Below are 26,398 nucleotides of genomic sequence, written 5' to 3'. Positions count from 1 at the left end.
TTTTCATTCAGAAGGAACTCAATCTCCGACGGAGGAGATGGATGGAGTTCTGAAGGATTATGATTGTACTATTAGCTACCATCCGGTAAAGCTAATGTGGTTCTTGATGCACTTAGCAGGAAGTCCAGAGGGACTTTAGCTTGTCACAGAGTTTTAGTCACGGACTTGATTCGGGGATTCTCGAGTTGGGCCTTGAGGAGCGGGACGACGAGGCGGTATTCTTGTTACCATGGTTGCTTAGTCGTCGATCGGGATGAGCATTCGAGAGGCCGGGCAGGAGATCAGCATTCTGATTCATTAGCGGATAGCTTCCGGACGTGATGAGTTTACACGAGATGATGAGGGGATTGTTTATGTCCGAGGTAGATTATGTGTACCTCAGTCTCACCCGGTCATGGAGGAGTTACTTCAGGAGGCTCATCGTTCTAGATTTGCTATCCAACCAGGTGGGGCCCGTATGTATCGTGATTTGAGACGTTCCTATTGGTGGAACGGTATGAAGAAAGATATTGCAGATTTTGTAGCTAGATGTCTTGTCTGTCAGCAGGTGAAGGCTAAGCACCAGAGACCTGCTGGTTTACTTCAGAGGATCCCTATTCCAGAGTGGAAGTGGGAGCATATTACTATGGATTTTGTGGTAGGATTGCCTAGGACTCGACGAGGCCATGATGCGATTTGGGTAATCGTTGACCGATTAACCAAATCCGCACACTTTTTAGCGATCCGGAAGACTGATTCTCTGGATCGATTAGCTGAGTTATATTGTCGAGAGATTATCAGATTGCATGGAGTTCCGTTGAGCATTATATCTGATAGAGACCCACGGTTCACGTCCCGATTCTGGCAGAGTCTGCAGCAGGCCTTAGGCACACAGCTTCATTTTTGCACGGCATTCCATCCACAGACAGATGGACAGTCAAAGCGGACCATTCAGACTTTGGAGGACTTACTGAGGTCTTGTGTTATGGACTTTGGGGGTAGTTGGGAGGACCACTTACCATTAGTGGAGTTCGCCTACAACAACAACTATCATTCGGTTATCCAAATGTCACCGTTTGAGGCGTTATATGGTAGACCTTGTCGGGCACCCACCCTTTGGGAGGAGGTTGGGGAGGCCCAGCTGCTAGGACCTCAGAGAGCTCAGCAGGATGCAGAGTTAGTTCGTACTATCAAATGGAGGATGTCAGAGGCTCAGGACCGTCAGAAGAGTTATGTTGATCAGCGACGGAGACCCCTGGAGTTCTCTATTGGTAATCATGTATTTTTTAGAGTTTCACCCACGAAAGGGGTGAAGAGATTTAGTCTTCGAGGTAAGTTAGCTCCACGATATATTGGGCCATTCCAGATCCTGGAGAGGATTGGAGCAGTAGCTTACTGTCTGGCGCTACCACCATCTCTAGCCGACATTCATGATGTATTCCATGTATCTATGCTGAGGAGATACGTATCAGATCCGGCACATGTTCTGTCGGATATATCAGTTCCTATTCAGGCGGACGTTACTTACGAGGAGGTTCCGGTACGGATTCTGGACTATAGGGAGCGTCAGCTCCGGAACAAGACGGTCCGGCTGGTTAAAGTCGGATGGCAGCATCATTCTGACGAGGAGGCTACGTGGGAGCTGGAGGATACGATCCGAGCTCGATACCCCCATCTTTTTATTTGAGGTATGTGGGTTAGAGTTTCTTTCAGCATTTATACTGTTTGGTTATATCCTAGTGTTTGCTACTGGTTATAGCGAAATTTGGGGACCAAATTTTTATTAGTAGGGGAGGATGTGAGATCTCAGAAAATTTAAATAATAGGGTTATTTGGGAAATAGCCTTATAAAAGTTTTCCAGAATTTTAGGAATTTTCTGGGAATTTTCCGAAGCTCGTACGATGGGTTTTGAGGGGATCAATTACGGGTACAGATAAAACCTGTTTGGAATACCCGTTTAAGTGAGGAAAAGTTTTAATATAAATACATTTCTTTTCTTATTTCTTTTCCCTAAACCTATCGCCGAACCCGAGCTTCTCTTCTTCCCCGTTCCCTTTCTCTGTTCTCTCCCTCTCTCGCGGATGAAGCAAATCCGATGGACTTCCGGCGATCGTCGACCTCGACCTAGTGGAGCAGTCGCCGGACGGACTTCCAGCGATCGTCGATCTCGACCCAGGGGAGCAGTCGCCAGAACAGATCCGGACGTGGGTGATTTTCTCCAGCCCTAGGTGAGAGCGCTGATCTTCTCTCGGCGTCGTCGGCGCAGATCGGAGCTCGGAGCATAAGGGTTCCGATCCTCTCCTCCTCTGGTTTCCTTCAATCTCCGATTTCTTTCTTCTCAGCCGAGTCTGCCGATCCCTTTCTTCCCCGATCGACGCCACTGGATCGACTCGGTGCCAACCCGATCGTCGGCGAGGGCTTCTACCGGAGGTTCGAGATAGGGGCTAGCTTCACCTGAGTCATATTCCTTGCATAACCGTGCCCTAGATCTCCTCTGTCAGCTCCGATCAGTCATCGCGAAGGCAGAGGTGTGCCCTAGCCGTAATCTTGAAGGTAAGACATCGCCGATTTTTATTGATCCGATTGATTCCAATCTTGATCTCACCTTGATTCGAATGGTAGGGAAGAAGTCCAGCAGGGAGGTTGTGTGTCCTGGAGGTGATCGATAGGGATCTTGGACCTTATCTTCCTTGCTACTGATTGAGGTCACGATTGAGGTAGATTAGGTTATTGTTTGGATTATGTGATCTCCATTTCTTGATCTCACTTTGAGCTGATCAGTGAGTTTGTTCTTGAGCTGTTGGGCAGAGTCTAGGGTTGTAATTGATCAGTGATTCCATCATCCCGATCCGATCCAGTGAGGATTTGTGAAGGTGATCTTGGTTTCCAGCAACTTCATTGGTTTCGGCAGAACCTACAAACCAGCAACATCTCCTTTTGGCAGCAATATTACTTGGTGTTGTGGATCAACAGGACAGTAGCTGGGAATTGAGGTAAGGTGTAGGGTAATTGTTTCATGTGTTGATGAATTAGATTCATGTATTGGATTAGGAATACATTGGATTAATCCATGATTAGTTGATACATGATGTGTAGATTTGAATTAGGGTTATGTTGATTGTGATTAGATGTAATTGCTTAGATTAATCTAATGGAATAATTAGGGTTAAGACACTTAACCCTAGTCAACTATTAGATTTAATCTAAGTTTAGATTTCTAATCTATTGGTGATTAGGGATTAGGTAACTAATCCTAATTAACCATTAGATTAATTAGGTAGATTGAGGTTATGTTGATTAGGGTTTTGCCCTAATTTAGTTTTAGGGATTTTATTTAGCTATTCATTTGATTTAGCTAAATAAAACCTATTATTGTGACACAGGACTCTGATTCGAGACGGGCGTCTCGACTTTGGATTTGGATTGTACCTTCTATTTGAGGCGGGTACCCTTTGACTTATCTTTTGATAGTGTCTTATGATATGTGCAGTTTATATATACTTACTAGTGTTGCTACTGTTGTCTGCTATACGTTAGTCTAGTATATATATGACTAGTGGTATTGGTAGCTTTAGCACCTCCCTGGTTTAGTTATTTGATACTTGATACATGTTGCTACTGTTATCTGCTATACTTTCGTCTGGTATACCTTTACTGCTTACCATGTGTATGTATGTTTATAGAGATGGATATTTATAGTGCTTATCTACACAGGATTTGTTGCTGTAGATACTTGTTATATGTTGTTGGATTCATGTTGCTTATATCTTTGTTATATATGCGTTTACCTTTTTGGCACCTACGCATATGGAGGAGGATATGTTCAGGTATGACATACTGTAGCCGCACGCACCATATCGCATGATTGCTTGCTGGGCGATTGACGACTCCATTGTTGTTGAGCTCGTCGGCCGGCTACATGGACCTCTACACACGTGACCCTTTGCATGGGTAGTGGCACAACACTTAGTGTGTGGTAGGTTGCTCTGTGGTGCTCATTGGTCCGCTCATGGGTAGTGTGTTGTGGTGTGACGGGGTCCCTCCCGTCATTGTGTCTGGGAGATGAGAGCATTGCGCTCCTCACTATGTCGAGGTAGGAGGATAGGTGTACTCCGGAAGCATCCCGTCCACTCGGTCACTCGGGGTAGTGATGGCAGACACAGCCCTACCCACTCGGTCTCACCATTGTGTGTGAGATGGCTGACTGGTTGACAGGGGTGACCAACTCATATTGCATCATATGCACGGATTGCACTCTTTATGATTGATGCATTTTGGTGATTGCATATGATTGCCATGCATACAGGATACATGCTTTTTCCCTGACTATTTTTATCTCTGTATGTTGACAGTCAGTTGCCCAAGCCTCGCAGGTGAGTACAGTTTATTTCAGTTATGGATTTTCTTATTATTCTTGCTATAGACTGTACTTTATGCCTATTGCTGGTTATTACAGTTTATTTCAGCTATGCATATCTGTTATACTGTTAGGAGACTGTACCGTAGGTTGTACTGTTAGGAGACTGTACTGTAAGCTCTATGGTTTAGTGTACTGTACCATAGGATGTTACTGGTGGTTATATGTTGTTGTACATATCTATTGGATTACCTGCTGAGTTCTTTGAACTCACCCCGTTGTTACTATTTTTCAGGTAGAGGCCGTCGGGAGATATTCCAGTCGCTAGCCCCTTGGTCGCGAGGATTTCTAGATATCGTTTTCTGTATTCGCTCTTATACGTATACTTGTGATGTGGGTTTGTGTTGTGGACATTGTACATTCGGGTTTACTACTTTTGTTTTCCGCTGCGGATTTTCTCACTACTTCGTGGATTTTGTTTTCTTCGTTGTAGTGGAGTAGGATGTTTACATATATTTTTGAGGATTCTATATCGTTCTTTCTTTATATAACTACGTGGATTGTTCATATTACATCTGTATGGAAATGCTGAATATAACTGCGTGGATTGTTTCTTATTTGTATTGTATTATTCCGGCCGGGTGTGGCCGAGGTATAGAGATATATGTATTCTGGATTCATATTGTCACCCGTACAGGGGAGATGCTGTCGAAATTTCTTCGGACAGGGACTACCTGGGGCGTGACATATTTTAGGCGTAATAGTTGGAAAAAAAGTGTAATTCTGAAAGAAGAGATTGTAGCCAAATAATTTCTGACGTTGCGTTAGCGATAACTTTATATTCAGCTTCAGTACTCGAGCGAGAGATTGTAAATTGCTTCTTTGAAAGCCAGGAAACAAGATTTCACCCAAGAAATATAGCATATCCACTAGTAGAACGTCTATCTTCGGGAGATCTAGCCCAATCTACATCACTGTAGGCAATCAACTCTTGTGAAAACTGACGATACACTACAAAAAAACTTAATTTTGGGGACAAAAGTTTGGAACGAAAATAATTCGTCCCAAAATTGGGACAAATTTAGGGCCGAAAATAAATTTCGACCCAAATAACCAACAAAATTTGGAACAAATAAATTTCATTTCAAGTTTGCAACATAAAAAAAATTCGTTGCTAAATTCGTCCCCAAATCTGGAACGAATTAAAAATTTGTCGCAAAGTTAGGGACAAATCCTGGATTCGTCCCAGATTTGGGAACGAATCGAGAATTCGTCCCAAAATTTGGGACGAATCCAGGATTTGTCCCAAATTCTGGGACGAATCCAGGTTTCGTCCCAAAATTGAAAATATTTTTAAATAAATAAAATCAAACACCTAAGGCTTAAATATGGACCTAGAGACATCGGAATTTGATGAAACAAGTTTCTATGCATCCATATCGTTGAGCTGATCGTAAATACGTCATCATCCATAATTTTTAATTAATATTTTCAGCTATTTGAATTTTTAACACCAAATTAGGTCAAATTAGGATTAAAAAATTCCAAAAATATATATATTTGGTAAAAAATATTTTTATTGATAGATTTACGATCAGGATAAAGATACGAGCACATAGAAACTTGTTTCATCAAATTCTGATGTCTCTAGGTCCGTATTTAAGGCGCCCAATTTTGTTTTTTTTTTTTAATAAATAAATTTTTGGGACGAATCTCTGGATTTGTCCCAAAATTTGGGACGAATCCAGAGATTCGTCCCAAACTTTGGGACGAATTCCTGGATTCGTCCCAAAATTTGGGACGAATCCAGTATTTGTCCCAAAATTGAAAATATTTTTAAAAAATAAAATCAAACACCTAAGGCCTAAATATGGACCTAGAGACATCGAAATTTAATGAAACAAGTTTCTATGCATCCATATCGTTGAGCTGATCGTAAATACGTCATCATCCATAATATTTAATTAATATTTTCAGTGATTTGAATTTTTAACACCCAATTAGGTCAAATTGGGATTACAAAATTCTAAAAATAAATATATTTGGTAAAAAATATTTTTATTTATGTATTTACAATCAAGGCAACGATACGAACGTATAGAAACTTATTTCATCAAATTCCGATGTCTCTAGGTATATATTTTTTAAAACATATATACGTTGATAATAACTAAAAATGTGTTGTGTAGTGAACGGTTGTAAATTAGTGTCCGAAATCTTAAATATGGACCTAAAGATATCGGAATTTGATTAAACAAGTTTCTATGCGTCCGTATCAATGAGCTGATCGTAAATTCGTCATCATCCATAATTTTTAATTAATATTTTCAGTGATTTGAATTTTTAACACCAAATTAGGTCAAATTGGGATTAAAAAATTCCAAAAATATATATATTTGGTAAAAAAATATTTTTATTGATAGATTTACGATCAGGATAAAGATACGAGCACATAGAAACTTGTTTCATCAAATTCCGATGTCTCTAGGTCCGTATTTAAGGCGTCCAATTTTGTTTGTTTTTTTTTTAATAAATAAATTTTTGGGACGAATCTCTGGATTCGTCCCAAAATTTGGGATGAATCCAGCGATTCGTCCCAAACTTTGGGACGAAATCCTGGATTCGTCCCAAAACTGAAAATATTTTTAAAAGATAAAATCAAACACCTAAGGCCTAAATATGGATCTAGAGATATCAGAATTTGATGAAACAAGTTTCTATGCGTCCGTATCATTGAGCTGATCGTAAATACGTCATCATCCATAATTTTTAATTAATATTTTCAATGATTTGAATTTTTAACACCAAATTAGGTCAAATTGGGGTTTAAAAATTCCAAAAATATATATATTTGGTAAAAAATATTTTTATTGATAGATTTACGATCAGGATAAAGATACGAGCACATAGAAACTTGTTTCATCAAATTCCGGTGTCTCTAGGTCCGTATTTAAGGCGTCCAATTTTGTTTTTTTTTTAATAAATAAATTTTTGGGACGAATCTCTGGATTCGTCCCAAAATTTGGGATGAATCCAGAGATTCGTCCCAAACTTTGGGACAAATCCAGATGAATTCCTGGATTCGTCCCAAAACTGAAAATATTTTTAAAAAATAAAATCAAACACCTAAGGCCTAAATATGGACCTAGAGACATCAGAATTTGATGAAACAAGTTTCTATGCGTCCGTATCGTTGAGCTGATCGTAAATACATCATCATCCATAATTTTTAATTAATATTTTAAGTGATTTGAATTTTTAACACCCAATTAGGTCAAATTAGGATTAAAAATTTCTAAAAATAAATATATTTGGTCAAAAATATTTTTATTTATGTATTTACAATCAAGGCAACGATACGAACGTATAGAAACTTGTTTCATCAAATTTCGATGTCTCTAGGTATATATATTTTAAAACATATATAGGTTGATAATAACTAAAAATGTGTTGTGTAGTGAACGGTTGTAAATTAATGTCCGAAAGCTTAAATATGGACCTAGAGACATCGGAATTTGATGAAATAAGTTTCTATGCGTCCGTATCATTGAGCTGATCGTAAATACGTCATCATCCATAATTTTTAATTAATATTTTCAGTGATTTGAATTTTTAACACCAAATTAGGTCAAATTGGGATTAAAAAATTCCAAATATATATATATTTGGTAAAAAAATATTTTTATTGATAGATTTACGATCAGGATAAAGATAGGAGTACATAGAAACTTGTTTCATCAAATTCCGATATCTCTAGGTCTGTATTTAAGGCGTCCAATTTTGTTTTTTTTTTTAATAAATAAATTTTTGGGACGAATCTCTGGATTCGTCCCAAAATTTGGGACGAATCCAGAGATTCGTCCCAAACTTTGGGACGAATTCTTGGATTCATCCCAAAACTGAAAATATTTTTAAAAAATAAAATCAAACACCTAAGGCCTAAATATGGACCTAGAGACATCGGAATTTGATGAAACAAGTTTCTATGCATCCGTATCGTTGAGCTGATCGTAAATATATTTTCATCCATAATTTTTAATTAATATTTTCAGTGATTTGAATTTTTAACACCAAATTAGGTCAAATTGGGGGTTAAAAATTCCAAAAATATATATATTTGGTAAAAAATATTTTTATTGATAGATTTACGATCAGGATAAAGATACGAGCACATAAAAACTTGTTTCATCAAATTCTGATGTCTCTAGGTCCGTATTTAAGGCGTCCAATTTTGTTTGTTTTTTTTTTAATAAATAAATTTTTGGGACGAATCTCTGGATTCGTCCCAAAATTTGGGACAAATCCAGAGATTCGTCCCAAACTTTGGGACGAATTCCTAGATTCGTCCCTAAATTTGGGACGAATCCAAGATTCGTCCCAAAACTGAAAATATTTTTAAAAAATAAAATCAAACACCTAAGGCCTAAATATGGACCTAGAGACATCGAAATTTGATGAAACAAGTTTCTATGCGTCCGTATCATTGAGCTGATCGTAAATACGTTTTCACCCATAATTTTTAATTAATATTTTATGTGATTTGAATTTTTAACACCAAATTAGGTCAAATTGGGGTTTAAAAATTCCAAAAATATATATATTTGGTAAGAAATATTTTTATTGATAGATTTACGATCAGGATAAAGATACGAGCACATAAAAACTTATTTCATCAAATTCCGATGTCTCTAGGTCCGTATTTAAGGCATCCAATTTTGTTTGATTTTTTTAATAAATAAATTTTTAAAACTGAAAATATTTTTAAAAAATAAAATCAAACACCTAAGGCCTAAATATGGACCTAAAGACATCGGAATTTGATGAAACAAGTTTCTTTGCGTCCGTATCATTGAGCTGATCGTAAATACGTCATCATCCATAATTTTTAATTAATATTTTCAATGATTTGAATTTTTAACACCAAATTAGGTCAAATTGGGATTAAAAAATTTCAAAAATATATATATTTGGTAAAAAATATTTTTATTGATAGATTTACGATCAGGATAAAGATACAAGCACATAGAAACTTGTTTCATCAAATCCGATGTCTCTAGGGGTTTATTTTTTTTTTATAAATAAATTTTTGGGACGAATCTCTGGATTCGTCCCAAAATTTGGGATGAATCCAGAGGTTCGTCCAAAACTTTGGGACGAATTCCTGGATTCGTCCCAAAATTTGGGACGAATCCAGGATTCGTCCCAAAACTGAAAATATTTTTAAAAAATAAAATCAAACACCTAAGGCCTAAATATGGACCTAGAGACATCGGAATTTGATAAAACAAGTTTCTATGCGTCCGTATCATTGAGCTGATCATAAATACGTTTTCATCCATAATTTTTAGTTAATATTTTCAGTGATTTGAATTTTTAACACCAAATTAGGTCAAATTGGGGTTTAAAAATTCCAAAAATATATATATTTGGTATAAAATATTTTTATTGATAGATTTACGATCAGGATAAAGATGCGAGCATATAGAAACTTGTTTCATCAAATTCCGATGTCTCTAGATCCGTATTTAAGGCGTCCAATTTTGTTGTTTTTTTTAATAAATAAATTTTTGGGACGAATCTCTGGATTCGTCCCAAAATTTGGGATGAATCCAGAGATTCGTCCCAAACTTTGGGAAGAATTCCTAGATTCGTCCCAAAATTTGGGACGAATCTAGGATTCGTCCCAAAACTGAAAATATTTTTAAAAAATAAAATCAAACACCTAAGGCCTAAATATGGACCTAGAGACATCGAAATTTGATGAAACAAGTTTCTATGCGTCCGTATCATTGAGCTGATCGTAAATACATTTTCATCGATAATTTTTAATTAATATTTTCAGTGATTTGAATTTTTAACACCAAATTAGGTCAAATTGGGGTTTATAATTCCAAAAATATATATATTTGGTAAAAAATATTTTTATTGATAGATTTACGATCAGGATAAAGATACGAGTACATAGAAACTTGTTTCATCAAATTCCAATGTCTCTAGGTCCGTATTTAAGGCGTCCAATTTTGTTTGTTTTTTTTAATAAATAAATTTTTAAAACTGAAAATCTTTTTAAAAAATAAAATCAAACACTTAAGGCCTAAATATGGATCTAGAGACATCGGAATTTGATGAAACAAGTTTCTATGCATCCGTATCATTGAGCTGATCGTAAATACGTCATCATCCATAATTTTTAATTAATATTTTCATTGATTTGAATTTTTAACACGAAATTAGGTCAAATTGGGATTAAAAAATTCCAAAAATATATATATTTGGTAAAAAAATATTTTTATTGATAGATTTATGATCAGGATAAAATATGAGCACATAAAAAATTATTTCATCAAATTTCGATGTCTCTAGGTCCGTATTTGTTCCTTTTGATTTTGTTCCTCTTTTATTTAAAAAAAAAATTAAATTCTGGGACAAATTTCTGAATTCGTCCCAGATTTTGGGACGAATCCAGGATTTGTCCCAAAATTTGGGACGAATCCATGGATTCGTCCCAAATTTAGGGACGAAATTGGGAACAAAATATATTTGTTCCTAAAAACCCTAGTCTAAAAAATCAACCCGATTCTTTTTCCCTTCCCTCATTTCTTTCCTCTCACCCCCGTTCCCCTTCCCAGCTGCGATTTCCAGGATTTCGGCCACATCTCCGACCGGCGACGGCGTGATCTGCGACGATCGGCGGTGGAAGGTTTTCGTTTGGTAAGCCCTCTGCTCTCGGATCTCTCTCAGTCGGCGTCGCGGGGCTGCTTGCCGGTTTGGGTTGGCCGCGTGAAGGCGTTGCCTGGCCACCGCCAGGCGCTGCCTGGCCTCCGGCAGGTCCTGCATGGCCTCCGGCAGGCCCTTCCTTGCCTACGGCTGGCTCCGTCTGGCTGCCGGCAGTCCTTGTCTGGCCGCCGGCAGGCCGCTGCCTGGCCGGCGTGTGGCTGCCCGCTGCCTTGCGATGGCTGGACGACGTATGGCCGCCGCCGTGCACGCACCTTCTGAAATTTAAGTTAATTTTCGAAATTTACTGTCTTAATTGATCATAATGTTGTTTGTGCAGGTCTTATTTTGGCGTGATCTCAGTGTAGTTGAAGGCAGCTGTATTTGTTGACCTATTTTCGGTATTCTTAAGTTCATTATTATGCATTTACTAATTTGTATATAAAGTTAGCTTTAAATAATTAATTATATTATAGTTGATTAATTGCGTTCCTTCTTTTTGATTAGCTGTTGTTTTTGTTTTGTCTTCAATGATAAGATTTATCTATAGTAACTTTTAATAATGTTTAACTGAATAGTTGAATTCAGGTAAAATGCAGAATGTATAACAAATTTGCCTAATCGTCAGGGGTTAACTCCTGAGTTTATCACTGGACTGAGGCAATTTTTAAATTTTGCATCTACTCAAATTATGTATATGGATGGCAAGAAGATAAGGTGCGCGTGTAGAAAATGTCACAATGGAAAATTTTTACCCACCGATAAAGTTGAAGAACATCTTTGTAGATTTGGTTTTACTCCGAATTATTATAATTGGACAAGTCATGGCGAACCGTTCATATCTGATGAGGATTATGGACGGAATTTTCAAGCCTCTGCTAGTGGGGATCAGAGTTATTATGAACAATTCAATCCATATCAGAGGATGGTAATTGATGCAAGTTGTCAGAATTATATTCCCGAGACGCTTGGTGCAAGTTCTAGTTTTCCTCCAACAAGTGAACAAATGTTTGCCACTAATACATTGCCGTTGGAGGAGCCTGATGTACCATGTCTGGATGAACTATATTACAAATTTCAAGAAGTATTGAGCGCTGCAAATGAACCATTATATTCCGGTTGTGACAGTTAGACTAAATTATCTCTCACATCCAGATTATTAAATATAAAGGCAGATCATAATATGTCGCAAGATTGTTTTAATGATATTGTTCAAGCGTTTGACGATACATTGCCACGTGATCACAATTTGCCTCTTGATTTTTACAGTATGAAAAAACTGGTGAAAGATTTAGGTCTTCCAGTTGAAAGAATTGATGTTTGCAGAGATGGTTGTATGTTATATTGGGGAGATGATGCAGATGTAGAGGTTTGTAAATTCTGTAATCAAGATTGGTATAAGACAACCAGAAGGAGTCAACAACGACGTAAAGCACACAACCAGTTGTTTTATTTACCTTTAACTCCTAGGTTACAAAGATTGTATGCATCAAAGGCAACTGCGGAACACATGACTTGGCATGCAACTCATCAAACAGAAGAGGATTTAATGTGTCATCCATCAGATGCAGATGCGTGGAAAAATTTTGATAGAACATATCCAGATTTTGCAAAGGAGACTAGAAATATTAGATTATGTCTTTGTGCTGATGGATTTGCTCCGTTTGGTAAATCAGGAAGAAATTATTCTTGTTGGCCAGTTATCTTAACGCCGTATAATCTTCCACCTGGGATGTGCATGAAAACACCTTATATGTTTTTAACATTGGTTGTACCAGGTTCGCAAAATCCAAAGAAGTTAATAGATATTTATATGCAACCTCTGATAGCAGAACTTAAACAACTATGGGATGAAGGTGTTCCTACATACGATGTTCATTCTAACCAGATGTTTATACTGAAGGCTGCTCTTCTTTGGACCATATGGTATGCTATCAGGTTGGAGTACTGCTAGGATCTTGGGATGCCCAATATGTATGGAGAGATCAAAGTCATTCAGATTGAAACACGGAAAGAAACCAAGTTATTTTGATTGTCACAGGCAATTCTTACCCACAAATCATAAGTTCAGAAAGAATAAAGATGAATTCACTAAAAATAGGATCGAAAGAACACTTCCGCCATTGAGATTGACAGGTCAAGATATTTGGTACAGAGTGCATCACTTTCCCTCTGTTATTGAACAACCATATGGTACAACATATGAATATGGGAGTACACATAAATGGACTAAACGAAGTATATTTTGGGATTTACCGTATTGGTTTAGTCATTTGATACATTATAATCTCGATGTAATGCATATTGAGAAGAATGTTTTTGATAATCTGATAAATACTGTGATGGATATCACCGAAAAAACAAAAGACAATCTCAATGCAAGAAAAGATATGCGACTCATATGTAAAAGACCCACTCTTGATGTCGATGAAAATAGTAGAGGACCAAAGCCAAAGGCAATTTATACATTAAATAAGGATCAAAGACGTGTCCTTTGTGAATGGTTGAAATCTTTGAAATTTCCAGATGGGTATGTCTCTAATCTTGGAAGATGTGTCGATATGAAAGAATAGAAGTTAATCGGTATGAAAAGTCATGATTGTCATATCATAATGCAAAGACTGATTCCTATTGCTTTTAAGGAACTCTTACCACAATTTGTATGGGGAGCGATTACGGAGTTAAGTATTTTCCTACATGATATTTGCTCAACAGTTTTGAGATGTTCACACATGGAGAAGTTAGAGAGAGATATTCCAATCATTTTGTGAAATTTGGAAAGAATATTTCCACTCTCTTTTTTTGACTCCATGGAGCATCTTTTGATTCACTTGCCATATGAGGCCAAAGTTGGAGGACCCGTCCATTTTCGGTGGATGTATCCATTTGAAAGGTAGAGTGTCTTATTTGTATAATTCGACTGTTTGAATGCAAAAAAAAAAATACTTCTACTCCTGGATCATTTATATATATATATTTAATATATTTTTATATATCTTCAATAGATTCTTATATCATTTGAAGAAAAAGGTGAAAAATAAAGCACGAGTTGAAGCCTCTATTGTTAATGCATACATTGTGGAGGAAGTCACCACTTTTGCATCATATTATTTTGAACCTCATGTTCAATGCAAAAGGTGAAGAGCGGGCAGAAATGATGAGGGTCCTATTGATCCAAATGTTACTTCATTTTCAATTTTTAACTACCTTGGTCGACCAAGTGGACCATGTAAACAAAGATACTTAACTGGTAAAGAATGGCGGGCAGCCCAAACATATATTTTACTAAATTGTCCAGAAGTATCATCATATTACGAGTAAGTATATTTTTTTATTTTTTCAATTGTTTGTGTAACAATATGTTTTTTTGAGTAGGATATTTACCAACTTATATTCTAAATTATCGACACAAGAGTTCGATCGATTTTGTGAAGAAGAATTTGCTTCATGGTTCAAATCATATGTAAGTAAAAAATCTATATTTTGTTGATACATATGCATACTTTTAACAATTTGTGTTTTGACCTTAGGTTCAAGCTAATCAAGCTTACCTTGAGCAAGAATGGCTAATCCATCTGTCATGGGGTCCAAATTCATGCGTACGCACTTGGCCAGCATATTTCATAAATGGATATAATTTTCATACTCAAGACTATGGAATGTGCAAGAATACCATGAATAGTGGGGTGTGCGTATCGTCATCCAATGAAGGAGGTGCAAGCAATGATTTTTATGGTTTGTTGGATGAAATTATAGAAGTAGAATACCCAGGACCACAAATGCAAGTTATATTATTTATGTGTCGCTGCTTTGACCCTGTTAGAGGGATGAAAGTGCATCCACATTATAATTTAGTTGAAATAAATCATAAGAGATTTTATAAGAGATATGAACCATTTGTGTTGGTACAACAAGCAATTCAAGTATTCTATTCTTCATATCCGAGTTTGAAACGCGATAAGATTGATTGGTGGGCTGTTTGTAAAACTAAAGCACGAAAAAAAATTGAGGCACGTTGGGAAAACATTGCATATCAACAAGAGGAAGTTTCAAACACCTTTCAGACTGAGGAATATATTATTCCAACTTTACGAGATCCCAACGGTGTAGTAATCAACGTAGATAGAAGTGAAATTGATGATGATGAGGAGGAGGAGGAGGAGGAGGAAGGAGAGGAGGAGGAAGAGGAAGAGGAAGAGGAGGAGGAAGAGGAAGAGGAGGAGGAGGAGGAGGAGGAGGAGGATGATAATGACAATGATGACTTTGATTTTTGATGATGGGTAAGTTTTGTTAGCTTATTTAAAGAAATTTCCCATATTTTATTGTATATACTGTCTCTTTTATAATTTGATTTACTTTATCTGTTAACACATTTTATTTGTTCCTACAGGTCATCAGAGGTCACATTTCATAAATTTCCCCTCCACCCTTTTCCATAATATTTACATAAAAATGGTAAGTTTTTAATTATCCTTTGTTATGTATCAGATCTGTAATTAACTTTATTAAATTATTGAAATTTCCAGCATATATTTCGACGTGGTGGACGTAGACGGTGACCACAGGACCAGACACATCCATCACCTGCCAGTGAACCTATGCCACCCCCTACTCAGGCAGACCCATCCCATGTGTCTTCTCCACCGGCATCATATTCCCCTGCCAGTGTACCTATGCCACCCCTTCATCAGCCGGGCCCATCTCATTTACCTTCTGCACCGGTTTCATATTCGCCGTCACAAGAACCTTACCCAGAGCAGTTACCTGTCCACTCAGATCCTCCTGACTCAGCAAGAAACTCATTTGCTGAGTTTAGGAATGATAGAGCTCCTTTAGTCCCCATCGGTGATTCGTAAGTACTATAAAATATTTTATTTTTAGACCTATCTTAATTATTTAACATCGTTATTTTATAATTTAATGCAGCTTTGAAAATCCGGTACAAGTTGTTCGAGAAAGAAATAGAATCGTGAACAACCATTGGGGAGGGGATTCTTTGACATATTCAAGAACTCCACCAGCCACAAAACAACTTTGGTGGAGCGAGTTCAAAGTATATTTTCTTGAGTTTACTTCAATTTTATAGTGATTATATAATAAAATAAATTTCTATTTCAGCGCTTAAATAATTGGGACCCGAATGACGAAATGGAGATACGAAGAATATTTAAAAAGAAATGTGACGATCACATTAGACATGTATTAAGTCACGCAAAGAGTCAGGGGAAAAAGCCAAATTTCATCACTGAAGAAAATTGGGAGAGGATCACTATATTTTGGGCAACGGAGGAAAGTAAACAAAGGAGTGACTTGAATAGAATGAATCAATCTCACAATTCTGGTGACTCAAGTGCTATATATGCGGGAGGCTCCATTAACATAGATGAGCATAGACGGAGAATGATAATTGTTTCACTCTTTCACAACTTTTTAATATATATCAAATTATTTCATTATTTGAAATAATGTTTTTTTAGACCAAGGAGACTGGGAAGGAGCCTTCTTTCATTGATACTTTCACTCACACTTTAAAAAAAAAAAGATAACACATGGAGTGGGGCGAGAGCAAAAGCAGTCAAGGTAATATTTATTTTACCTTAATATATGGTTTAAATTTAATTAGTTAGCTACCATTATTGTCTTAATATTATATGTGTTTCTATTATATCTAATCAATATCGTATGTGTTTTACAAAACAGGAAAAATATGATCAACTTGAGCTAGCTCAAACATGCTCACAAGCTGGTGTCGATAGTCAGGGGTCTGAGGAGTCTGTTGGCAATAATTTGAGTCTATGGTTAGAGGCCAGTGGAGGACCAAAAGGGGGAAGAATATTAGGGATGAGTTCCTTGAGTAGAACCCAAAGATTAGTTGGAACTTCTTCCTCCACATCAGCACTTACGACCCAAATAAATACCTTGACTGATGAGGTTAGCCATCTGAAGGAAATAATATCGCAAAGAGACCAAGAAAGGGTGCAAAGAGACCTAGAACGGGCTAATTTGGAGAAAGATATTAGAGATATGCGCCGACAACAAGAATTAATCATGAAACACCTTCAGTTGAGCTCCGCTCAAAGTCAAAATCCTCCCAATGACGACGATGATGATGCCTACGATGATAACGATGATGGCGGTGATGATTTTTGATGATTTTAATAATGTATGATGAATTTTTTTTCTCATGTTTACTGCTTTACACATTAATCAATGGTTTTTTAACTTTTCAACTCTGCCATTTGTAGGTTAAGTCTGTTGTCTTCTTGCACTATTCCATTGTCAATGTATGAGATGACTTATCTTTGACGTAAACTAATCTATGATTCTTAGTTGTGTACCAGTAACAAAATTAAAGCATAACTAGGCAATATGAATGGAGTCTCTAATACTCTAACTTTATTTTTGTCCTGATTTGATAATGTTGTTTGTGCATGTCTCAATTTGGTGTGATCTCACTGTAGTTGAAGACAACTGTATTTGTTCACCTCTTTTCGGTATTCCTAAGTTCATTAATATGCATTTACTGATCTATATATACAGTTAGCTTTAAATAATTATGTTATAGTTGTTTAATTATATAAAGTTAACTTTAAATAATTATGTTAAAGTTAGCTTTAAATAGTTGTTTAATTGTGTTCATTCTTTTTGATAAGCAGCTCTTTCTTGTTTTGTCTTCAATGATAATGATGCATAAAAGTTCTGAATTTGATCTATATACAGTCTCAAAACTATGTGGATACATAAAAGTTCTATATTTCATCTAGAATTACATCACACTATTCTAAAATTCTTTACTAGATAACGATGCATCCTCCTACCTTAATATTTTGCAAAGAGTTGTTAAAAATGTGCTAAAGTTATTCATATGAAATTGTCAACTAGTTAACACAATGAAAGGAACAATTATTTTAAACATCCTTTAGTTTACATTAAATACCAACCAAAGACAAAACTATAAATTCAGCAAATTAAAATGAAAAATAAAGTTAACTAAGTGAGAAAATTTGAACCCTAATACCATACTTCACAATATCTCTCTCTCTTTCTCTCTATATGATGTGCCAATTATATTAGGTTGTATCATAGTTACGATACATGTACTTAGCTTCAAAATAATGCTTATAATTTTATTTACCGTTGCTATGACATGGATGATTCATATCATTGGTAAATATGACTTTTATTAGAATTAGGGCTTTTATTAGAATGTTTAAGGAATTTCATATTTATGTTTTGTTTCCAATTATTCTTTTTACATGGCCATATCGTATAATATTTACAATCTTTCTTGTTACACATAATCTAGTTTATTTGTTTGTTGTTATGTAGGCAAAGGAGATTTGATGGGGATCAAAGATTTTGTGGCACACGAAGATGACTATATGTATTCTTAGTGTTGTTGGATGGATAATGGACTTATAAAACATTGGGTTGTTGAACTTGTAAACTTTGTTGAACAAGATGGATCTTGTAAACTTTGTTGAAATCTTTATATTTCTTGAATTATGAGTTGATGTGTTGAATGTTAAATTAGGATGTGTTGAATGTTAAATTAGGATGTGTTGAATGCATATTATTTGTTATTTGTGGTTTTTATGTATTTGGATTGTATTGCAGAAATAAATTGAAGCTGGGAAAAAATATTTGATATAGGGACGAATTTAGCAACGAAAATGATTTGTCCCAATTCTATCGTAATTTGGGACAAAATTATTTTCGTCCCAAAATTCGTCCCAGATTCTGGGACGAATTCTGGGACGAATCTACAAAATTCGTCCCAAAATTTGGGACGAATTCTGGGACGAAAATTTATCTTATGGTTATCAAAGAATTTGGCAAGTTTTTGTTGCCAAATTCGTTGCTAGTTTTGCAACAAATTTATTATTCGTTGCAAACTTAGGAACAAAAATGACAACAAAAAAAATTTTGTCACCGAATTTGTCCCCAAATTCGTTGCAATATTAGGGACAAACTTGGCAACAAAATATAATTTGTCACCGAATTCGTCCCCAAATTTGTTGCAAAAATAGAGACAAATGTGGCGGAAAATTTATGTGAATTCGTCCCCAAATTCGTTCCTAAGTTTGCAACAAAAATAATATTCGTTGCAAATTTGTATACTTTTTTGCAACGAATTTGGGGACGAAAATTTTATTCGTCGCCAAATTCGTCCCCAAATTCGTTCCCAAATTTGTAACAATCAATAATTCGTTCCAAAAGTTGGCATCAACCATTTTGGGACGAAAAAATTTTCGTCCCAAATTTTGTCACTAAATTTTTTGCAACGAATTTTTTATTAAAATTCGTCCCCAATTTTGTCCCAAAATGCCTTATTTTTTGTAGTGGATATAAAAGAAGACTGTAGAATATTGTCTTTGAGATATCGAAGAATTCGCTTAACACCTTCCCAATGATGTTCAGTAGGACAATGCATAAATTGATAGACACGATTCACAACGAAAGCAATATCGGGTCGTGTAATTATGACATATTATAGAGCACCAACAATTCTACGGCAGATCTAGGGTCAGACATCGAAGAGTAGGTTGAAGATGCAGCGAAACCACCCTCAATGATTGGCGTAGAGATAGGACGCACACCATCCATTTTAGCTCGTTGTAGGAGCCCAGTAATGTATTTGCTCTGAGAGAGAAGACAACCTTCAGAATGTGAGAGAAACTCTATGCGAAGGAAAAAACAAGCATTGCTAAGATCCCGAATAGGAAACTCTTGACGGAGAAGATGTAGTAAAGTAGTAATATCATTTTGATCACTACCAGTTATTAATATATCATCCACATAAATCAGAACAAATATTGAAAATTTCTCATTACAATGATGAGGATAAATTCAAAGAACACATTATTATCAAGAGTAAACTGATAGATGGAAAACAAATTTTTAGTAATAGAAGGAACATGAAGAGTGTTGCACATGCGAAAAGTACGACCGCATGAGTGAAAAGATGTATTTCCAATGTGAGTAATTTGCAAACCTGCGCCATTATCTATCTGTACCATGTCGGGTCCATCATAATGCAAAGCTTCTGTGAGAATATTATATTCCGATGTAACATGATGAGTTGCTCCAGAATCCGAATGTCATCCTGGGTTCTCAAGAGTTGATGAAACTATATTAGGAGAGATAGAATGTGAGAATGTTCCAGAATGAGATGACTGGGTTGTAGAATGCCAAGAAGATGGTGGTCGATTTGAAGATGCGTGCTCTTCTTGTGAATAGTTGGTTGTCCCAATGCTACAAGATCACCAACAAAATTTGACTCAAATCTTTTAGGACATTGAATACCAATATGTCCAATTCTGAGACAAATTTGACATTTTCTCTGACTATAAGACCAATCAAATCTTCTAAAGCAGTAAATACCAGTATGATCAACGACGTGACAAATTTGACATCGATCTAAACTTTGCTTTTGGTCACTTTGATGTCGTTCAGTATCTGACATCGAAAATAAATAACTCGTCCCTTGATAGTAATAGACCTCACTGGAAGAATTTTCGGTGGTTGGAAATAAAACTTGGCACTGGAACCTTGCTGTCCAACGAAAGTGACAAATCAGAAGCTTGGTGGATGGTGGCGGCCACGTGTTATGGATGACATACTAACTTTTTCAACGGCGATAAGAAAGCAGAGGGCTTTTCTGTGTTGGTTTAGGTAACTATCGGTGGTGAATAGAAGCACTTGCTATGATGGAAATGAACAACAACATAGAATAACAAAACTAATTAATAAGAGAATAATGTCAGGAGAAAAGATAGAAAAAAGAGAGAAAAATAAGACTCTTTTTTTCTTTGTTTTTTTTTTTTCACGTTTTTTTTCTTTTTTTTTTATTTTTATTTTGCTTTTGTTTTTTTAAAATAGAAACGGAAGAGAAAAAAACAGAGGAGGGAAAAAAAATACAAACACACACAAAAAAAAAAGAACAAATAATAACTTTGCCTTTCTACAATTAATATTATCAAAGTTACTACATCGATTAAAAAAACTGTTGATGAAAGGAGAAGAAAAGTTGTTATTGCCAAAGTTACAGCACTGTAGATGATGATATCAAACTTCGATATAGATATTCAACTGTAACAAAAATTCGAAAGAGGAAAATTAAGAAGAAAAGAAGATAACTCTGATACCATGTTGAAATTAATAGGTAGAAGAAAGAAATAATACAAAGTTTTTTTATAATCTTATTACTAAAATCACTATGTTTATTTATATTTATTGTCCAAAATAATACTGAAAAGATTAAATAAAGCATACAATCTTAATTGTGTACCAAATATAATAAATATTGAAATCAATTAAAAATTATTTCCATTATTGTCATTAAAATCCTCAGGTTTTCAAGATTAACGTTGACAAAATTTTGTCAAATGATTATGTGCTTACAATTTGATTTTTTTCAAACAAGAAGACAATCTCCCCCTCTTCCCCTCTTACCAGAGAAGTTTCATTTTTGTTTAAGAGATTTATTTTTTTTTAAAAGAGAGAGCTTTGTCTTGCACATTTGTGAATCCAGATTGTAAGAAAATTCTCGAGAATTTTCAATGCTTTTGATGAGTTTGAGAGGGTGCTAACTAGTTAGTTTGTGATTTAGGAATATGAGAACTTTGAAAATCATTTGAACGTACTTAAGAATCTCACTTAACAGAGGCAAATCTCTTCTCATTTCTTTAGCATTCTTTAACATGCCCCTTGGGGCGTAGCATTTGGACGTATGACATCTCTGATGATCAGGAATTGACAATATATGATTACCCCCGCTTAATATTTGTATATATGTATTAAACTCTCTCTATATTTATGGGACTGCTACAAAAAAGACTGTTAAAATTAAGAAACTATTTTTTTTTAAGTACTCTTTAACATATCTATTTCCTTTGCTCAGCTTTCTCTTGCGTAGCTTTCTCTCGCGTGGCCAGAGTTCTGGCTTCTACTTCAAATTATGCTAACTTTATTTTTTTATTTGATGTATTTTTTCGTATTATTCTTCTTTATTCGATTACGGGCTCATGTGTCCTTAACCATGGTATTAAGGCTCATAAATGATTGTATTTTTTGCAAGATTGTATTATCATTACTAAATTCCATACAAATATTATTATTCCTAAGACTTATAAATGATTTATAATTTACTTTCCGGATTTTCTTAAGAAGTAAGATCACTTTTGTTTTTGTTCAATGTAATTCATATATGTATATTTATCAAGTATTTTCTATATTATTTTTCGTATCTTATTAATTTTTTAGTTAAAAATTATCTAGAGTATGGTCAAAAGAAAAAATGTTTTTATTTATCGGATTATATAGGAACTTTTTCATGATAAAAGCTTGAAATTAATAGATAAACAAAATTAAATAAATAATTAAAGCTATCCAGGAAAGAGTGGGAATATGATATACGTACTCTCCCAAAATGAATCTTTTTTTATTTGGGTACCATTTTTAATTTAATGATGAATTTACTTGGAAAAAAATTTAAAAATGAATTGCGTTGATGAACCTTCCTCGATTTCATTCCTTTTGCTATGGAAAACAATAATGTTATTATGATTTATATTAATTAGATGCTTAAATTTCCACTTGCTTTCTTTGCATTCTATTTTCAAATGAAATAAAAGAGATAAATATGATAACGAGCAATTGTTTTCCCCACCTTATTTTTTTTCAAAATAAATAACAAAATTGACAATTGTATTTTTAAGTTATTTTAAAAAATATTTTATTTTATATAAAATATTTAATTTACCCTTATAAATTATAATGCAAATTACTCAGGAAGAAAATAAAATGAAAACCCCGGGTATTTTGGCTAATAAAATTATGAATGGTATTTTGAGAACTTTACGGGCTATTTTACAAATGACCCATATTTGGTTAAGTTAAGTAACTGTCCCGAATTTAACAATCGATTCTGCATTAGCTTCTAACAGCTACCCTATAAAAGCAATCTTCCTAGAAGAGACCTCTGTCACTGTGGACAGAATAAATTCTTCCTTCCTTCCCAATTCCAAGTTCTCTCCCTTTTTTTTAGAAGGTTCAAGTGTCTCTCCATAGTTTGCTTCAGCCTTTTCTCTGTTCTTGGTGCTTACGAACTCAATAAACATCTGCAGGATGTTTGATCCTAAATCAAGAGCATGGATCGTTCCTTCACTCTGCTTAATCTCCTTACTGGTCTCCCTAGAAGTCGACGGAAGTCCTGCGCCAATGATTCTCTTAGAAAGTGCAGTGGCCAAAGGAGCAGGTATACTTTGCTAATCAGCCTTCATTTTCCAACGTTTTGGACGTTCGATTTGGTTTTGCCTGCCCAAATATTTTTCTTTCATTTTTGCAGTATGTCTGGATGGAAGTCCCCCAGCATATCATTTTTTACCTGGTTCTGGTTCTGGTGTGAATAGTTGGTTGGTTTTCATGGAGGTCAGATCCTTTTTTTTTGTTTTATCTCCTTGCAAAGTTGCAGTTGCTTGGGCATGTTGAGTAATCTTTCTATCTTTAACCATGAAGTTTGTGCTAGAAAATGAAAGAGGCACTACTGTTAGGCTGTGAATATCTAGCAATAAAAAGTCTCTAGAGTAACATAGAAATGACAGTACGAATAGGATCACAAGTGTCTCTGACATAGCCTTACGTAGAGTTCAGTAAAGGGAAGGATAAAGTTCATGCAGTCGATTTCTATTTAATAATCTCAAAGAATAACACACTTTCTACCATATTCAGGGAGGAGGATGGTGCAGGAACGTTACAGAGTGTGTCGAACGAACAGGTAATTTCAGAGGTTCATCTAAGTTTATGAAGGAGCTCTCATTCTCTGGCATTTTAGGAGACAATCAGAAAACCAATCCTGGTTAGTGAAATTTTAGTCTGCTCTTCTTTGTTTATGTTTAGATTTCTTCTGAATTTAGTGGCACAATGAAATGTTTATTCTGATTTGTTTTCATCTTATACTTGCAAGACTTCTATAACTGGAATAGGATCAAGATTCGATACTGTGACGGCTCATCTTTTACTGGGGATGTAGAAGCAGTCGATCCAGTAATCTTCTTAACCCATATTGCATCATGATGGATGAGTCCTGCGTGCCACATTTAGTGACAATTTTCCAATGTAAATTTTTGTCAGGCTACAAATCTTCACTATAGAGGAGCCAGGGTTTGGCATGCCATTATCGACGATCTATTAGCAAAGGGGATGAACAAAGCCGAAAATGTAGATAGAACTTGTGAAGGTTCATCATGCAACATCTCATGCTAATGTTGCTGAATGCTTGCAGGCACTACTTTCTGGTTGTTCAGCAGGGGGACTGGCTTCCATTCTACACTGTGACGACTTCCGCAGTCTTTTACCATCAAGCGCGAATGTTAAATGCTTTTCTGATGCTGGTTACTTTATCGATGCGTAAGTTCAATCATGGTTACCTTGTTTGGTCAATATGATGCTAAGGAAATTAAACCATAATTGCTTCCAACAGGAAAGATATATCTGGAGCAGACTCTGTCAAGTCCCTTTATACTGATGTTGTCAACCTTCATGTATGTTGAGAATGAGTGATTCCATGCTGAAGTAGTCAATCAAAGGATACATACTCACATATTGTTTGTTAATTCTCAGGGGTCGACGAAGAATTTGCCGTCTTCTTGCAATTCGATGGAAACTCCAAGCAGGTGCTTCTTCCCACAGTATGTGATGCCTACGATGAGCACTCCCCTTTTCATACTTAACTCAGCCTATGATTCATGGCAGGTAACAAATCCACGAGAAGCATTTCTCTTTTTTCCCCCAGCCCCTTGATATGTGTATTTAATTATATATGCATGTTTGTCTCGCTGCAGATCATGAATATTTTAGTTCCAAGTTCTGCGGATCCTGGACAAGCTTGGGCAGAGTGCAAGCTTGATATTAAGAAGTGCTCTTCATCTCAACTGCAGACATTGCAAGGTTAATTTTGGCAGTTCTGATAACTTTTAACTGGAAATGGCCTTTTAGAATAGAATCTCTTTTTCCCTGAAACTATCTGATCTCGTAATGCTTGATTAATTCAGGTTTCAGGTCGCAGTTTCTGCAAGCATTGCCAACCAGCAACTCCACAGGCATGTTCATAATCTCCTGCCATACTCATTGCCAGTCAGGAGGTCGGCCAACATGGCAAGATGTTGATTCTCCAATGATTGAAAACACTGTGAGCTCTCAAACTACAGACAAGAAGAAACTTAATTAGACCATATATATATATATATGCCAATCCATCTATAACGGGATCGAATTTGACTATCTGCAGACGATTGCCAAAGCTGTAGGGGACTGGTACAATGATCGGAGTGCCGTGAGAAAGATCGATTGCGAGTATCCATGCAACTCTTCATGTCCAAACATCACTAATGAGTGAACTTTAGCTCCTCCCCCGATCCATGAGCATTCCGAAAATATGCGTGGGAGGAACTCCGTTCGCCCTCTTGTCCAACTTGCAATGACGTTTACCTTGGCTGTGTACTTTGTTTGAAGATGAGAAAAATAACTAGCTGTATGATTGAAAAATTCGATCGTGCAAAGAAAAGATATTGATTCTAAAGATATTGATTCTAATATTCTCTTTGAATAATGTCTAATAAAAATTAAAGTGCATTTTCAAACATACAAATTAGACGAAAAGTCCTAGGCTGAAATTTATGTTATAGATTTATTATGAATTATATAGAATATAATAGGTTATTATTAATTTTTTAAAAGTCATAAAATAATTTATTGTAAATAGAAGGGAATCTTTTTATGGGACTCATTCGCATACAGTTAGACATCTACAGTTTGTTGAGGCGGACGCAGGCAAACGAACGAGCATGGTGACGGCTGTTGAGCGCGTTCGAGTTTGATCGGTTCCTGGTGCTCCTGCCTTGCTCTCCGTCCTCCCACTTCGCTCCTTTCTTCTTTACCATCTCCTACCCTCTGTCTCCTGCCAGAGTTCCGCGATGGGTTGGCCCCCGCACGGCGGCGGACCCGTCTTCCGATTCACTCAGAACGAGGTATACGCCGACCTTTCTCCTTCCTTCTGGCTATTTCGTCATCGTCATATTCTGTTTATGTTTTATGGCGGTAGTATTTTACGGTTTTGTGAGGATGAATTGTCGTGATAGATGTCGAATAATTTCAATTGGATGGAAGACTGCAATGTTTTCGTTTTTTCTTCTTCCTTCCGGTCTAATTTGGTTTGCTTCGGCGTTAACCATTTCCTGCATAGATTCGCTGCTAGGATTCATCCATGGTTATAGACTTGCCAAAGCTAGAAACAAGTAGCGTATGGGTAATCTCGTATTCTTAAATTCTAGTGAAGGTCTGATACT

At 36.0% G+C, this 26,398-nt stretch overlaps 1 protein-coding gene and 1 long non-coding RNA gene across 2 annotated transcripts; both read left to right on the top strand.

Annotated features, from left to right (window-relative positions):
* The first annotated feature begins 15,816 nt into the window (after window positions 1–15,816).
* Window positions 15,817–16,227, top strand: LOC121994184. The gene is made up of 3 exons (XR_006115628.1): window positions 15,817–15,903; window positions 15,978–16,104; window positions 16,170–16,227. It is a non-coding gene; the product is annotated as an uncharacterized LOC121994184 (long non-coding RNA).
* A 6,882-nt stretch (window positions 16,228–23,109) lies between these two features.
* On the top strand, window positions 23,110–25,632 carry LOC121994183 (pectin acetylesterase 7-like). The gene is made up of 11 exons (XM_042548305.1): window positions 23,110–23,310; window positions 23,401–23,483; window positions 23,784–23,910; window positions 24,019–24,098; window positions 24,186–24,272; window positions 24,337–24,461; window positions 24,535–24,595; window positions 24,675–24,806; window positions 24,896–25,001; window positions 25,106–25,242; window positions 25,342–25,632. Exons 1-11 carry the CDS (start codon window positions 23,181–23,183, stop codon window positions 25,447–25,449), a joined length of 1,176 nt encoding a protein of 391 aa, XP_042404239.1. The 5' UTR covers window positions 23,110–23,180; the 3' UTR covers window positions 25,450–25,632.
* The last annotated feature ends 766 nt before the right edge of the window (window positions 25,633–26,398 follow it).

The sequence above is a fragment of the Zingiber officinale genome, chromosome 6A (genome assembly GCF_018446385.1).
Source record: "Zingiber officinale cultivar Zhangliang chromosome 6A, Zo_v1.1, whole genome shotgun sequence".
Classification (NCBI taxonomy): domain Eukaryota; kingdom Viridiplantae; phylum Streptophyta; class Magnoliopsida; order Zingiberales; family Zingiberaceae; genus Zingiber; species Zingiber officinale.
This window is presented reverse-complemented; position numbering and strand designations above follow the sequence as displayed.

Bases quoted from the DNA above. Each gene is read 5' to 3' on its own strand.
- LOC121994183 (XM_042548305.1), top strand. From the start codon at position 23,181: ATGTTTGATCCTAAATCAAGAGCATGGATCGTTCCTTCACTCTGCTTA. The intron at 25,002-25,105 runs GTTAATTTTGGC...TGATTAATTCAG, and splicing joins TCAACTGCAGACATTGCAAG to GTTTCAGGTCGCAGTTTCTG. The intron at 25,243-25,341 runs GTGAGCTCTCAA...GACTATCTGCAG, and splicing joins CTCCAATGATTGAAAACACT to ACGATTGCCAAAGCTGTAGG.